The sequence below is a fragment of the Schistocerca nitens genome, chromosome 2 (genome assembly GCF_023898315.1).
Source record: "Schistocerca nitens isolate TAMUIC-IGC-003100 chromosome 2, iqSchNite1.1, whole genome shotgun sequence".
In the NCBI taxonomy this organism is placed as follows: domain Eukaryota; kingdom Metazoa; phylum Arthropoda; class Insecta; order Orthoptera; family Acrididae; genus Schistocerca; species Schistocerca nitens.
Genome location: NC_064615.1, coordinates 137,115,382 through 137,133,250, shown reverse-complemented (window position 1 = coordinate 137,133,250; position 17,869 = coordinate 137,115,382). Strand labels below are relative to the sequence as shown.

The window sequence follows — 17,869 nt, the reverse complement described above, 5'->3', positions numbered from 1 at the left end:
GCTTGTGATGCTGTAGCGCCCGCCGGCGATCTTTAATCGCTGCAGCGATCTCAGGCGACCACCAAGGCACAGTCCGCCGCCGAGGGGACCCAGAGGAACGGGGAATGGCAGATTCGGCGGCAGTAACGATGCCGGTGGTGACCGATTGAACCACCGCATCAATGTCATCATTAGAGAGAGGCTCAAGAGCGGTAGTGGAGGAGAACAAGTCCCAGTCAGCCTTATTCATAGCCCATCTGCTAGGGCGCCCAGAAGAGTGACGCTGTGGTAAGGACAGAAAGATCGGAAAGTGGTCACTACCACACAGGTCGTCATGCACTTTCCACTGGACAGACGCTAAGAGGCTAGGGCTACAGATTGAAAGGTCAATGGCGGAGTATGTGCCATGCGCCACACTGAAATGTGTGAAGGCACCATCATTTAAAATCGAGAGATCGAGCTGCGACAGTAAATGCTCAACAGTGGCGCCTCGACCTGTTGCCACTGACCCACCCCACAGAGGGTATGGGCGTTGAAGTCGCCCAATAGCAAGAAAGGTGGCGGCAATTGGGCTATCAGCGCAGCCAGGACATGCTGCGAGACATCACCATCCGGTGGAAGGTAAATACTGCAGACGGTAACAGCCTGTGGCGTCCACACCCGAACAGCGACAGCCTCTAAAGGTGTTTGGAGAGGGACAGACTCGCTGTGCAGAGTGTGAAGGACATAGATGCAGACGCCACCAGGCACCCTTTCATATGCTGCCCGGTTCTTATAATAACCCCGATAGCCACGGAGGGCGGGGGTTCACATTGCTGGAAACCAAGTTTCCTGAAGAGCAATGCAGAAGAAAGGGTGAAGGCTGATAAGTTATCGGAGCTCAGCTAGATGGTGGAAGAAACCGCCGCAGTTCCACTGGAGGATGATATTGTCCATGGCTGAGAAAGGCGTGAAGGCAATTTACGCCGCTTGTTCACTCACTGCCACCGATTCAGTACCCGTACGAGTGGCATCCATGGCGTCTGAGGGACCGGCGAAATCAAGGTCCTCAGTGGACGCTAGAATCTCGACCTCATCCTCAGACACAGAGCGCGAAGGGTGCGGTGGGGTTGGTGCCACCGCAAGTTCTTTGGCCTTAGAGGTCTTTCTTTTGCACTTCTCTCGCTGAACCTTGGGTTTCACCGGCTGGGAAGGCTTCACCGATTCAGTCTCCGGGACGGAGGAGGATCGTGAAGCCCTACGCCCGGCCGCTGTTGAGGACTTATGCCACTGTCGGCCGTCATCCTTCCCGCTGGTGGAACCCTGGGAAGGGAGGGTCCCAAGGGAACTCTTACGGGCGAGAGTAGCCGAAGAAGTTAGACACTTCTCCGGCTGAGAAGTGGGGACGGACGTCCCCGATGGGTGGGAGGAGGTTGCTCCTGAGGTAGGTGGTGTAGGAGCAACCGGTTGGGTAGAGCCCCCCACGGGCAAGGGGGCAGGAGGAGTCTTATTGCTTATCGAGCTGGCTGGAAGTCTTGAAACTGATGGGGCTAGCACAGTTGTTGTAGCAGCTGCTTAAGAAGATGTCATTCTCACAGGATGGAGTCTGTCATATTTCCTTTTGGCCTCAGTATAGGTCAGCCGGTCCAGGGTCTTATATTCCATGATTTTGCGCTCTTTCTGAAAGACTTTGCAGTCAGGCAAGCAAGGGGAATGATGCTCTCCGCAGCTGACACAGATGGGAGGGGGGGCACATGGAGTATTGGGATGTGATGTGCGTCCGCAATCTCGACATGTGAGGCTGGAAGAGCAGCGGGAAGACATATGCCCGAACTTCCAGCACTTAAAGCACCGCATCGGGGGAGGGATATAGGGCTTGACGTCGCAACGGTAGACCATCACCTTGACCTTCTCCGGTAATGTATCACCCTCAAAGGCCAAGATGAAGGCACCGGTAGCAACCTGATTGTCCTTCGGACCCCGATGAACGCGCCGGACGAAATGAACACCTCTACACTCTAAGTTGGCGCGCAGCTCGTCATCAGACTGCAAAAGTAGGTCCCTATGGAAAATAACTCCCTGGACCATATTTAAACTCTTATGTGGTGTAATGGTAACGTGAACATCCCCCAACTTGTCACAAGCAAGTAACCTGCGTGACTGGGCGGAGGATGCCGTTTGTATCAGTACTGACCCAGAGCGCATTTTGGACAAGCCCTCCACCTCCCCAAACTTGTCCTCTAAATGCTCGACGAAGAACTGAGGCTTTGTGGATAGAAAAGACTCCCCATCAGCTCTCATGCAAACTAAGAATCGGGGTGAATAACTATTACCTCCATCCTGAGACTTACGCTCCTCCCACGGCGTGGCCAGAGAGGGGAACGTTTTCGGATCGTACTTTTGAGCATTAAATTGAGCCCGAGAACACTTAGAGACTGCTGGCGGTTGGCCGCCAGCGAGAGATGATGTACCACGCTTCATTGCGGGTCATCCGTCCTGATGCCACCTACTCCAACCAAGGGCCCTCCCCACGGGCGCCACCCAGCCACAGCAATAGCCACCTGGCAGGATGTCCATTGCCGGGAGTCCTGATGCCCCAGGGAGACGGGCATCTACTCCTTGGCATACATGGGGAATTAACGGTGCGGGCATCAGTAGAGCAATCCCTGTGTTGTCAGGGGGCTACAACCAACAGGATACATGGCGGTCCCACCACAACGGACTGGCTACCGTGCTGGATCTTAGGTGCAAAAATGTCCAAGGTCGTCATCGCAGTTAAAAGCAACACTGCAGAGTGCAGCGTGGTAATCGCACCCAGTGACGTATCCTCGCCCAAGAGACGGAAAACGAGCAGGACACCATCACAACGACGAAAAAGTCGGCTAAAGGTCTCAATGCACGACGGATACAGTGCACCATGTAAGGTGCCCTTCCCCAATTGGCTCGCTCTTCGGAATAATTTAGAAAGATGGAGGTCAAACCCGAGAGGGGACCATCACATAAGGCCGAAACATTTGAGACTCCTTTTAGTCGCCTCTTACGACAGGCAGGAATACCGCGGGCCTATTCTAGCCCCCGAACCCGCAGGGGGGAGAGCATTTTGGACAAGCCCTCCACCTCCCAAAACTTATCCTCTAAATGCCCTACAAAGATCTTAGGCTTCATGGACACAAAGGATTCCCAATCAGCTCTCATACATACTGGGTAGTGGGGCAAATAAGCTTCACTGCCATTCTTAGCCTTTTGTTCCTCCCATGGTGTGGCCAGAGAGGGAAACGATTTGGGGTCATACGTGCTTGCATTAAATTGAGCCCTGGAATGCTTAGAGACTGCTGGCGGCTGGCCACCAGCAAGAGATGTGACACACTTCATTGCGTGTCATCCGCCCTGATGCCACCCACTCCGACCAAGGGCCTTCCCCACGGGCGCCAACCAGCCGCAGCAAGGGCCACCTGGCAGGATGGCCATTGCCGGGAGTCCCGATGCCTCAGGGATACAGGCATCTACTTCTTAGCATATGTGGGGAGTTAACGATGCAGGCATCAGCAGAGTGGTCCCTGTGTTGTCAGGGGGGCTACAACCAACAGGGTGCATGGCGACCCCACCACAACAGACTGGCTACCATGCTGGATATCAGGTGCAAAGAAGTCTATGGTCATTGTTGGAACAGAAAGCAACACAGCATAGTGGATGGCGGAAACTGCACCCAGGAATTTATCCTTGCCCAAGAGATGGAGAGTGAGCAGGACTGCAATGCGACAACGAGAAAGCGGGCTAAAGATCTCAATGCATGACGGACATGATGCACCATGTAAGGCACCCTTCCCCAATTGGCTCGCTCTTCGGAAAAATTTGGAAGTATGGAGGTCAAACCCTACAGGGGACCATCACATAAAGGCTGAAACATGTGAGACTCCTTTTAGTTGCTTCTTACAACAGGCAGGAATTCTATAGGCCTATCCTAACCCCTGGACCTGCAGGGGAAGGGGGGGGGGGGAGATTTTCAGTCTTGTGCATGTTGATACTTTAATGTTTCTACTATTCCGTCAGTTGTTACCTTCACCCCTAAATAATTTACATTCTCTTATAAATTATAGAGCGCAGCAATCAGTCATCTTATATGCAGGTTTTATTTGGCAAATCCAGCAATTGTCAATGCACTATTTTCTAGTCTCAACGCATGTCAGTTCCCTGTTGTTCGGGCAACAGTCACAGTTCTTTGAGTAATATGGATCTGCCAAATAAAACCTGGAAAAAGAAAGAAAGAAAGGTTAGGTTAGGTTGTTTGAGGGAAGAGACCAAACAGCGAGGTCATCGGTCTCATCGGATTAGGGAAGGAAGTCGGCGTGCCCTTTCTAAGGAACCATCCCGGCATTTGCCTGGAGCGATTTAGGGAAATCACGGAAAACCTAAATCAGGATGGCCGGACGCGGGATTGAACCGTCGTCCTCCCGAATGCGAGTCCAGTGTGCTAACCACTGCGCCACCTCGCTCGGTGAAAGAAAGAAAGAAAGAAAGAAAGAAAAAGAAGATGACCGAATGCTGCGCTCTGTAATTTATAAATCACATCACAGTCACTGAGTGCACCCACGTCCCTAATGGAAGGTAACTTGATCAATTTACATTCTGCCAGAACTCTCCATATTTCTGTCTATTTACTCTAAAAGGAAGAAGAAAAAAAACAGTGTAGAAGCCAACTAAGTGTTGAAATGAGCACATGAACACAATGTATGGTAGTGTGCAGTAACATTATAATTTAAACATTTCGAGTTCAGCCAATGATCACTGCTTGGTAGAATAAGATTGGTCACTCGGTTAACAGCTTAAAGAGTTAGTCACTGCACTTGGTATGCTCTTTATTTCCCATGTAATTTGAATTACCAATTTTCTCCTTCAAATGCAAAACATTTTGCTGACTCCCACCTACATAGCAATAAATTACCACCGAGATAAAATATGAGAAATCAGAGTTTGCCTGGAAAAACTTAGGTGTTCATTTTTACCACTTGCTATTCAAGATTGAAAAGCTAGAGAAATATTCTGAGAGGTGTACTAAGAATCCTCTGCCCAGCACTTAAGTTTGAACTGCTAAGTAATCATGTGGCTGTAGATGCAACTAGATCTGATACTGTATCTTCAAATTAGTGTCTTTTTACACTAGCTCTCATATGATTTGCAGGGAGGTGATGTCATGTTTGACTTGAAAGTGCGATGTACACATTCTCTTGAGGGTTTTGACTTGACAAAGACTCTCTATTGCCAGTACATTCTAATTATATAATTTTAATAATTAGGCACAATGGTTCAAACCCTAATTAACTGCTTTCACTGAGAACTGTTTTATGTTATTACTTTTTCATATTTTAACTGCATTGTGTAGGCCTATGAAGCCAAAATTTTCGCCTCTTATACAGCAATCATCATGAAAGATAAGTTAATGAAAACACAAAATTGGTGCTTAATTATGATCAATGAAGATAATGCGCTTCTATCTTTAGGAAATATGCAATGTGATGCATAACACAAATTACAGAGAAAAACCAAATTAGTAACTATGCAGAGAATGGGGTTTTTGCTCAGAATCATTGCCTGAAGCCCTCTGCAAAGTAATCATTGCCTGAAGCCTTCTGGGAAGTAACAGCAAATCTATTTCACGATATATTCTCTCTCTCTCTCTCTCTCTCTCTCTCTCTCTCTCTCTCTCTCTCAGGAACCCAGAAACCCCATAATGCCATTTTGCATGATGCACATAAAATCTTCTCATAATTCTTTGAAATTCAGTACCAAATTGAGTAAAAGGGGTGATTAAACAGACAGAAAACAATTACATATGCACACTACCTTGTTCTTTTACTTCCACTCCCAAGCCTATAACTGTAGCTCAATTTGAACAATTGTGCTAAGAAAACTTACAGAAAAATGGTCAGACTCAGTTTTAATTTTCATATATTAAACTGATGACAGGCAGAAATTTAAAAATCTAGCAAATGAAGTAGGCGAAAGGGAATACAAACATCTAAAAAATGAAATTTACAGTAAGTGCAATAGCGCTGGGAGAGCTAGCCATGACAAAACATTTCCTCCTTGTGTGTAAGGTGTATGAGACAGGAGAAATACTCTCAGGCTTCAAGCAGAATGTGGTACTTCCAATTTCAAAGAAAGCACCTGCTGACAGGTGTAAAATTAGTAGGTCATAGTAGTTATAGTTGCACAAGACTAACACAAATTCTTAACAGAAGAATGGAAAAACTGGTAGAAGCCTACATCAGAACAAACCTACCATTCCAGCATTTGTAGACTTTAGAGAAAGCTTTTGACAATATTGACTGGAATACTCTCTTTGAAATACTGGTGACAGCAGATGTAAAATACAGGGAGCGAAAGGCTACCTACAACTTGTACAGAAACCAGATAGCTATAATAAGAGTTGAGGGATATGAAAGGGAAACAGTGGTTGAGAATGGAGTGAGACAGGGTTGTAGCCTATCCCTCCTGTTATTCAATATGTACATCAAGCAAGCAACACAGAAAACCAAAGAAAAATTTGGAGTAGGAATTAAAATCCATGGAGAAGACATAAAAACGTTGAGGTTTGCCGATAATATTGTAATTCTGTCAGAGACAGTAAAGTACTTGTAAGAGCAGTTGAACGGAATGGACAGTGTTTTGAAAGGAGAATATAAAATGAATGTCAACAAATGGGAAACATGGATAATGGAATGCAGTCGAATTAAACTGGGTGATGCTAAGGAACTCAGACTAGGAAATGAGACACTTAAAGAAGTAAATGAGTTTTGCTATTTTGGCAGCAAAATGACTGATGATTGCCGAAGTATAGAGGATATAAAATGTAGATTGGAAATGGCAAGAAAAGCATTTCTGAAGAAGAGAAATCTGTTAACATTGAATATAGATTTAAGTGTCAGGAACTCTTTTCTGAAGGTATTTGTCTGGAGCATAGCCATGTATGGAAGTGAAACATGGATGATAAACAGTTTAGATAAAAAGAGAATAGAAGCTTTCAAAATGTGGTGCTACAGAAAAATGTTGAAGATTAGATAGGTCGATCACTTAACGAATGAGGAAGTACTGAATATAATTGGGGAGACAAGAAATTTGAGGCACAGCTTGATCAAAAGGAGGAGTCAGCTGATAGGACACATTCTGAGACATCAAGGAATCACCAATTTAGTACTTGAGGAAAGTGTGTGGGGTAAAAATCATAGAGGGAGACCAAGACAGTAAGCAGAATCAGAAGGATGTAGGTTCCAGTAGTTATTCGGAGATTAAGAGGCTCACACAGGTCAGAGTAGCATGGAGAGCTGCATCGAACTAGTCTTCGGAGTGAAGACCACAACAACAACATATTAAATGAATCATTATAACAGCAATGATAAAAGCATGTACACCTTTGCATTTTTTTAAGATGTCAATGAGGATTTTTCGAATGTTGTTCAAGGTGATGTCCATCTGCATTCAATGTTTTTCACTCTGAGAATCTTGATGAAACGAACAGGTTTTGTTGCTGGGGTTCCTAAAGTATCTTCAATCTTTTTGACAGTCTGCAGTTTTTCCCACATGATCATTAACATAATGTTCTCCTACATCCACCAAACTTTGAAAACTGATACTGTTTCCTAGGAGTATAAAACACTGTGCCCAACATAAACAGTTTTTACACAGGAGATGAAACCTAATGGCAAGCACAAATAAAAACAGCTAATTATTACAAAATGTAGCTTTTCTGATTTATATAATTTTTCTCGGATGTTACCTAAAATCTTTCTATGTGATGCCTCAGCTTTATAATAGTGACATAAAAATGTGAGTACGGTGTTACTGATTAGCGTAAACAGACTAAGACACTGCAAAACCAGTGGGGGCAATTCCACTGTAGTTCATTGCTTTTCCCCACACTCGTGGGTGTATGGTGGTCATGAGCTGCACTAGCATTTGCTGAGGTTTGCTTGATCACTACTTGAATGATGGGAAAGAGGATTCCTGCATACGAGGAATTCTTTTTTGGTACAACTGTAGAAGTGTGAAAGCTGCTGACAGGCACACAGACCACTTTGAAACAATTTAAAATGTCATGGAATTAAGAAGATGAAGAAACTTGTTATGCTCAAAAAAGAAAGTGTGTCGTTTTGAATGTTACATAACAGCAGATTACCCTGGAAACCTGAAAGAAAAGTTAACGCTATAACACTACCACAAAAAAAGAATTCTGTGCAAATAAATTTTAAAAATAGCTGTATAAGCTAATGGAAAATCTTAGACAAGATATCCTACAAGTATTTAACTACAATGATGTCAACTGAATCTACCAATACCAGACACTGGCATTGACAAGCAATGTAATGATATTGTTAGTCCAGTCAACGACCACAAATGGTCAAATAGGGAAAAATATTCGTGTAGTCACAAAATTTTTGTACAGTGGAAGGAGGGAATGTTATGAACAACAACAAAAATCTCCACCACTGACTTGAGGGTGGGATTGGGCATTTAAAGGTCACTTTTTAATGTTTTTCTCGGATAATTCAGAACTGTTTCCCATTACATAAGTAAATTCTGTTATATTTCCAACAAAAAATGCCCTATTCTTTTTTCTTTACCACCAAGACTTTCTTTGTTGCAGTGGATGGAAATGTCCCACATTATTAAAAATAGTTTTTAATGGTGTAGAATTAGTGTTTAAGGTTAAATGAAGTGGGTTAAGAACAAACATTAAAAGTGTGTACCACATCTCAGTGCATTAGGGATAAATTGTGTTCTAGGAGATGTGACATGGTGGAGGGGCCAGATGTGGAAGGTAGGTGTACAAGCATTAGGTAAGGTAGGTTGCAGCATTGTGGTCATGTAATTTCCTATTTCATAAGTCTGCAAACTGAAGAGCAAGCAGGTGGTTTCCAACTCTATCTACAAAACTATGTCACAAGAAGCTACTACAGCTTGTTTCAGGAAGTTATATCAACCCTCTGTAGCATGCATTATGTTGGTGGTGCCACGAGCAGACATGTCCTGGAGGTATTTATTTTTCATCAAGTGTGTTAATGCTACATGGAATACAGGTATTAATTATTAATAATATTAAAGCAAAAAATGCATATGGATGGAATCTATGCTAATCTCTGCACACTATTCTACACTGCTAGGGGGGACATTGATTCTTAGTCATTGTGTACGGCAAACTTCCATGGAATGACGGATGGATTGATGGGGTTAAAGGGCCCGAACTACGAGGTCATCTGTCCCTTAATCCTATATGTCAAGCCAGGAATAGTCCCCAGAGGACAAAAGACAAACCTCAATGGACTCAATTGTATCTGAGAATCAAGAAAACCATGTGACATAAGAGCTAACAGAAGTGAGAGTGGGGTGAAAGGGTGATGACGGGAGAGCTGTCCCACTCCAAAAGCTACTGGAGGCCCCCGAGAAATGTTATGCAGCCGGAAACACACCCTTTGCATCCGACCAGTGCTTCCACACCCTATGTTGCCACAAGAAACTAGCTACATAGAAAAGATACAATCTCTCGAAAGAGGATAATAACAGTGAGTCTGTCAACCAATGACAGATGTAAACGAATAAACTGAATTAAAAAGGTGGAAAGGGCAGGAGCCAGACCAGACCACCTTGCAAGGGTAGCCAATGGGACCCTTGAGTCAAAGCAGATGACGGGTCACCTCTACAATCCCTCAAGCGGCCAATGAGGCTAAGGTGCCCTACATCATGGAGAGGAGTAAAAACCACTTTCACAGGTAAAACATAAAACCAAATCAAATGCTACAGCAGTATCAGCTAGCACTAGAGGAGCATGTCTGCAAGTTTAAGATTTCGCAGAAAGGTGGCCAAATTACGGCAGTCCCGAAGGGTATGGGTCATCTTGAGATGGGCACCACACTGACAGTGGGTGGATCCCCATGTTGGATGATGTGGACATGGATCAGCCAGTGTGGCCAATGCAAAGCCGACAGAGGACAGCAGATTCCCTGCCAGAAGCATGAAGTGAAGACTGTCACAGAGAGGCGCTCTGCATCGCGGTGTAGCTTGCTCGCCAGGTTTCGAGAGGGTGCGTTTCTGGATGAGGTATCCAGTATATTGCTTCCCCCTACTTATACCTCCCGAGGAGATCACGAATGTAAAATTAGAGAGATTAGAGCGCGCACGGAGGCTTTCAGACAGTCGTTCTTCCCGCGAACCATACGCGACTGGAACAGGAAAGGGAGGTAATGACAGTGGCACGTAAAGTGCCCTCCGCCACATGCCGTTGGGTGGCTTGCGGAGTATGAATGTAGATGTAGATGTACTGTGCTCTTTTATGATTCACAGTTTACTTGAAAAAACCAGGACACTCCAATCTGCATCCCAGGACTCAATTGTTTGTGTACAGTCAAGTAAAGGTCCGGTTCCAGTACCCCATTTCCAAAGTTTGGACCCTAGTGGCCAACTTGGCAAACCAGTTATCATGTTTATTCCCTAGAATCCCAATGTGACAAAGTGTCAATGTAATTAACTACAGACCATCCAGCATGGTGGATATCATGAAGGAGATCCTGAATAGTTACAACCAATCAGTTTCTAGGGTAGCAATGGTCGTCAGACTAAAGACTAATTGAGGAGTCACTGCCGAATAAGAACGACTCGACAGTCCAAGAACAAAATTGGCTTGCATCCGTTCAGCAGGGAGCGTAGTTCACTGCATCTTGTACGCGTGTACGCAAAACCGGTTCATCCATCAATCATAGAGCTGTCAGTGCATAACACGCCTGAGACCAGAAACGTGTCAAAGCTGTCCAGGAACAGGAGGTGGGGAAAACATCATAGGTTCTACTGAGTCTTTTGATCCAAAAGAGAGAAGAGAGATCTATGCAGATCCAAGAATGGGGTACACACCATGGGAGTGCACACGATTTTTCGCTGATATGGGGTGACTGGGGGGGGGGGGGGGGGGGGGGGAAGGAGACTCAGCACGTGAATGGCAATTGTGACTCCATTCCTTTGCCTGTTGTGGAAGGTAGATCTCCATAACAGGAAAAAGGACACCATAGTTCACATGCTAAGATGAACAGCGAAAGTGTATTGTATAGTTAGTAGCAGTTACTGGCGCCTAAATTGTAAGGGTAAGACACCACCCTCCACGAGTAGGCTGTTCATAGGACTGGTTCAAAAGGCATCTCTCGCAAGTTGGATCCCACAATGGTGTATCGGGTCCAGCCATCCTCCAATTCTGGTTTGGGCGGACAGTACGATAGTGACAGAAGTGTACGACATATGTCTTGGAGGAAAAAAACCTGGAAACCATGGGCGAGAGCCCTAGACTTCACATTTTGCATGGCACCCTGCAGTCAGAGTTCAGCAACACCCACAGTTAAGGAGAAATAGTAGATGCAGAAGCCATCAGCTTCTAGGGAGGGTGACACTGTAAACCCCTTAGGTGCAGCAAAATCAGTGACAGCCACTACAAAAATCAGTGACGTAGGGGTAGAAGGTCCAATGGTAGCAACACACCTCCATCAGCATTCTTCTTTCAGTTGTTTTATGAAGTAGTGGATCTGGGTTCGGAGCCATTTAAAGGTAATGAGGTGTTCCATAGATGGACGCTCATGGCGTTGGAGACCCGCCTCTAATGGCCAAGGCAATTTTGGGTTTCCACCTAAGTGATGTCTTCTGTCTGGGTGAGGGGTGGTGAAGCTCTTTCAGGAGAGGCACTTTCCCTCACCACGAGTGCCACTCACTTTTCATTTTGTGGACAGACTATACCTCCGCAGCATATACTGTCCAATTCTCTTATTTGAGCAGACAAAATAACTTCATCAAGTGTGCATTAATACAGTGGAGTTATTTTTAACTATGAAATGAGTACTTATTGGCAACTGTAGTGAGCTATTAAGTAAAAAAAAGTTCAACAGCCGGGCTGTCAACTGCCTACCAAACTGAAAAATCTATCCAAAATGTGGTAGACTGTCAATATGGATTTGACAATATTAAATTCACTGCCTCCACTATCACTGGCTGGAATACTTTTCACGAGATGAGGGGTATCAAGCCTGGGCTCTCCCAAGATCTAAAGAGGGCCAGAAGTTTAAATGGTCTCCCTCTGCAACAGAATTTGATCACCTAGGTATTACGGAACAGAATTCAAGAAATGCATAACTGTAAAGTAAATTACATCTCTGCACTTGAACATGATCAGTCCCACTCCATCCAACAGTCACAACCACCTTGGAAGATATACTGTGGATGTGTGCTACATGGCTCCACTCAGTGCAGCCCACTCTACAACTGTGAACAGTTCCTGAATGGAAGAAATTTATGCAGTCTACCAGTAACATAATTAATGGCGAGATAAGTACATTAACTTTCTGGCCATCTGTTAATTCACCAAGTGACAATGACACAATTACATGGTTTTACAATACGTTGTCAACAACAGTCAGCAGCTAGGTGCCACATTTACCAACCGATTAACTAAACTGAAAGTAGCTCCACTAAGTAAACACGAGTCAGTTTCAAAGTTCTCTGTGAAAACTAAACACTCGGCTATGTCTGCCAGCAATTCATAAGGTACATTCCTGAGGGTTGGTGTAACTCTGTGGTATAGCCTGTTGTAGGTTCTTGACACAAAGTGAGGTAAAAAGTGTGGGAAATCGTCTTCTCGCTCTTCAGTTAGCAGATCTATACAGGAGGGAACTGCATGACCACAAGCTGCCAATGTACCTTCCCTTGTGCTTACACCCTCCCTTCTCCTGCCTGTTACACAACCAGAACACAATTTTTCCCTTAATATAGTGCTACTGCACTTAGATGTTGTACAGGCATGTGATATTTATTCTTAACCCACTTCATTTAACAGTAAACACTGATTTTAAACAATTAAAACACCATTTTTAATAATTCATGATTTTTCCATATCTAGCAACAAGGAAACTATTAGTCATAGAGAGTAAAAAGGACGACATTTTTTGTAGGAAATGTAATGTAGCTTAATTTTGTTTTTTTACAGGTAAACATTTTCACTAGGATACGCGGTTTTTGAGTTATCCAATAAAAACTCCAAAGACTGACCTTTAAATACCTCCACACCCATTCCTCCCCATGCCCACACCTCATCAGTGGGGATTTTTATTATATTGATCACAGCATCCCATCCTCCTACCACTGCACAAAACTTTGTGACTAAATGAATATATTCCTCTAATTTTCCTTTCCTGTCTGGACAATGTGTCATGTGTGTACAACCAGAAATAGAGGAAAATATCAAAAACTTTTTGCTTTACATTATATTATATTTTTAAATTTAGGTTTTGGGACAGACTGATCCATACCATAGCCAGACAGATTGATCTGTAGCATACCTTAAGTCTAAATTAGGTTGAAAGGTGACCATTTGACTGCGACTTAACACAGTCATTGAGTGAGAATACAAAATTTTAGTTGTTGAGGCATACTGATCTGTTGCATAGGCCAAGCTCAAGGTTAAGCTGGAAGATGACTGATGACTGGTTGTGAGTTAGTGAAGTGATAACAAAGGCTCCACGTAACACCTAAAATATGTCAAACTTCAGTTCAATACCCTCTTGTTTCATGAACACTTTCTTCACTTACAACAACTGCGAAGAAAATTACCAACTGAAATTAGGTAATAAGGTGCAAATTGATACCTACTGTATGAGATTGAAATGCCCAATAAAATTTTTCCTTGCCCTTTTATCACATGCTCTGAAAAACAATAAGGTTCACATGATATCCACAGAGAAAAGTATAAAAAGTTTCAAGTAGTAATAGCAATAAATGAAGGGAAAGAAGTTGTATAACTTATGGACCTACTGTATCTATTGCTTTCACCAATCCACAAATGAGGCAGGACTACAAAGTTTATGCTACACTTACAAATCTAAAACCTCATACTCCTCAAAGACTTTGCCATAAAAATGTTTCCATTTATAAATTAAAGCAGAGTTCTGTGAGAAAGAATATTATTAAAAGGAGTTGTAACTTCTCTTTTTTACACCCCAAGCTTATGGATACAATACAACCAGAAGTCAAAGTTGTTCTCTTTGGTGGGAACAATTCCTGATGATACTAAAATATTTACAGGACTTCCTTTAAATAATCAATACTTTTGCACCACCACAGATACAGTTAACTTGAGATTCTCCCATTGGTCTCTTTTCTCAAATGGAAAGATCCCCAGATCCCCAGTTTATAAAATATGTAATTACTTATAAGAGAATATATTGACAGGTAATTGCTAAGACAAAACTGCTTAGAAGTTACAGTATCATAACAACTGTTTGGCAATAAATATAAATCTGCAGGGGTAAATGTGAAAAGTGAAATAGGGAAGAGACATGAAGAGCAGGAAATTACACTTACAAATGCTGCTAACAATATTTGAAAAAAAAAAAAGAAAAAAAAACTGCAATGTTACATAACCAGTTACCTTATAAAGGCTGATTCAGAAGCTACAATGGCTTTGGCTCATGGCGCTATCTTATCATTCATTGGGACAGTGTTACCCCATTGACAAAAATTTTTGAAAGTGATACCTTCCTTCATAAGTGGTAATAAACAAAGTTGAAAATTATTGACCCATATCACTCGTATCAGATTCTCCAAAGTATTTGAGACTGGTGAAACAAGACAACAAATACTTAAATGACCAGAAGATCCTGACCAGCAATCAACATGCTTCCGAACAGCTAGAAGCAAAAAAACAGCAATACCAGATTACATAGATGATATAATAAGAAACCTAGGAAACAACAGTGTCATAGAAGCTAATTTAAGCCTTTTAAACAGTGCTCAGAAATTGTAGATAAGATTACAATTTTCTGTAATAGTGAGCTATGTTAAGGACACATCGTCTACAACAACTAATCATTCCTCAAGTCCACAAATTCATGGCTCTAAGTCAACAAACTGTTCCTTAATGAGGAAAAAAAAACAACAACAAAAAAAACATTAAATTTGGAAAAATGAATCAAGACCAATATCTCTATCTGGTACTAGGGAGAAATAAATAAGAAATACTTTGGTGTACAAACCTTTACTTATTTATGTTGATCAAGACAAACTGAAAAAGCATACAACTAAACTCTCCAAGAGACTTCACTTCGGCATGCTTTGCTCTGAGAATCATTACAAAAGTATGCTCTTCAGAATATCCTAGAGTGGCTTACTCTGGTTACTTCCTGCCCCTTGTAGAATATGAAGCTTTTTTTTTTTGGCTAAAACTAATAATCAATTAAATCAAATTTTTATATTACACAAAAGAGCTACCTGAATCGCGTGACACAGCTCTACATGAGCTCACTGCAGGACCCATTTTAAAAAGTTGTGCATGCTTACTGTACCCTCCATATACATACAAAAGCGTGTGTTGATGACAGAGCTAAAATTGGAGACCTGCAAAACAATTGCAATTACCATAGTTATAACACTTGCAATCATGGGTCCCCTCCATCTAGAACACGTAACGACAACTTGTACTCTGACATTTGAGCCACTTGGTGTCAATCTGTATAATACACAGGAGAAGGATACAGCATTTAGAGCAGAGTTAAAAACAGTTTTTGTGGAGAAGAGTTTCAACAGTATATGTACAGAATATAATAAATTGCAGAAATATGAGGCCCTCCTTTAACTTGGTTCACTATTTTTTAATCTGTTATCAGGTGTACCACCTATGTATGTCTTTGCACAAGACTATTTCTGTTGTTGGTTTCCTGTTTCAGATGCAGTGCAACATCTCTCCTCAAAACAGGGAACCAGTTGCAATAAAAAAAAGGTATAGTGTTCACAGGTGTTTGCATGTTTATAATTTTCAGATGCACACAACAAAATTTCGTATTCTTGTTGTATTACTGACTTTACTATCTTTTAAATAAAAATATGATCAAGATTGTTTACTTATTGCACTGCACATCCATGAACGACATTTCATTTGGGATCTGTGGAAGATAAAGTAGCATATCTGCTTTTATTTGTAAATATTTACTGTGTATTCTTGTTTGTTTTATTTTCTGACATTTTTTACACCCTAGGGATCTCCTCACTATGGATACATTGGAATGAAAAGTACATCTAATCAACTACTTGCTCATGATGTAAGATCATTGTAGACTAGGTATGTGAGGGTTTTCTTTCCAAATCATTTACTGAGCATGTTGGCTATGGCAGTGTTAATGCATTGGTCTCCCACTCAAGACGAGTGTACCCCGTCCGGCCATCCTGATTTCTCAAGTTGCTAAAACGATAGTCAAACGTTTGATAAGGCCAATAAAGTTCCTGCACTACTGTACGTATGTTCATATATGTATATATTATTTCTGTTACGTATCCAACATGACTTGCACTGATGCACCGAATAGTCAAAGGGCGAATGAATAAATAAATAAAGACATATCAATACTCTTGCTAATTCGTATGAAGAAAAATTAATACGCGGCAATAAAGTGGGCACGGGATACTGCTCCAAATTCGCTTGTGCTGTCCACGTATTAGACAGTTTGTTTACATTTCCTTTTAACTGAGAGATCATTCAAAAGCGTATTGATCAGTTCTACAAAAACAAAACGGTGATTAACTATTCTTCTTTTTAATGTCGCAGCAAAATTTTAATCTGCTAGTAGGACGAGCGTTACTGTACATTGCGAATGGCTGTTCGTCCAGCCATCAGTTTTCAACAACGTGGAAAACTTTTGTATTTATAACAACATATCAGTAAAATCAACGATAAATAATATAATGGTTTCTGGCATTTCTCTAGTAATGGCACAGTACACACGCCTAGAATACAAATTACCTTGATTTGTTGCTCCTTTCCCTTGTCTTTTCACTGTGTTTGCTGTGAGAGCTTCTGTCACGAGACTTCGATCTTTTCCGAGAGTGTTTACTTTTGTGCCGCCTTTTCGGTGATTTGCTTCGTGTTCTCGATCTTCCCATGTCGTAAAAATATCACCAAGGAGAATAAAACGAACTGGCCCTGGTGTCAGTAACACAACAGAATCTAACGACAACACATATCCGACATTACTCCAACGCTTCACTCCCCATGTTCAGTATATGCAGTGTTGCCAAGCCGATTATTTAATTGTGCCAAGGAATACTATCAACGAAAAATTAAAACACATGCAGACTCTTTAAACCTTTCATTTCCAGCTAACCAACAAGAAAACATACATTAATGACAAGTAATAGGAATTTATAAACAACCACAACGTAGGGGAACTACAAAACTGTATCGATAGTTGACTTGAGGATAGAACGTATCTGGGCAAGCAACAAACAACTGGATATACAAATCTTGGGTAATCTATCAGGATTCTAATAACTCATGAATTCAATAAATGCTCAAAGAGTGAGCTCACAGTTTCTGGATAGTATGCAACTATAAAGGCCATTTAACACATCACGCTCTATCTACGTCCATTACATCTGCGGGAGAGCCTAAAATTTGCACAAATTGTAAGCATCTGCAACCGAATTTTGCGCAGATGTGAGATGTGCGCAGACCCGAAAGTAGGAGTTGAAAGTTTAAGGGCCGTATTATACGATGCTCCTTAGAGAACCCCACAAACGAGCTACGAATAGCAGCGATTCATCGAAGCAATATCGCTGCAAACAGTCGTCCTTTCCGAGCACGCCGCACATGAGAGATCTGCCAAACAGTTTCAACGAATATTAAGTGCGCTACTGTGTCGAGAAGATTTGCTGTGTGAAATAAATTGCTGTTATTAACAGCAGTGGCAGTTGATCTCCGTGTCCCCAAGAATACTTGCAAAAAATAAGTGATATATGACAGGAATACAGTGTATTAACCATGCTATGAAACGCCTTTCTCGAGAACTTATGTATTTATTCGTCCATAGACCATTTTGGTGCAACAGTATCAGACATATCA

General features: G+C 42.3%; 1 protein-coding gene across 1 annotated transcript in view; it reads right to left on the bottom strand.

The window, feature by feature from the left end:
- The window catches only part of LOC126235830 (UPF0430 protein CG31712), a 90,726-nt gene extending 73,608 nt beyond the window's left edge, over nucleotides 1-17,118 (bottom strand). The window contains exon 1 of the mRNA XM_049944682.1: nucleotides 16,772-17,118. Within this exon, the coding sequence (XP_049800639.1) occupies nucleotides 16,772-16,911 (140 nt within the window). The 5' untranslated portion in view covers nucleotides 16,912-17,118. The remainder of the gene's footprint in view (nucleotides 1-16,771) is intronic.
- Nucleotides 17,119-17,869: the final 751 nt, after the last annotated feature.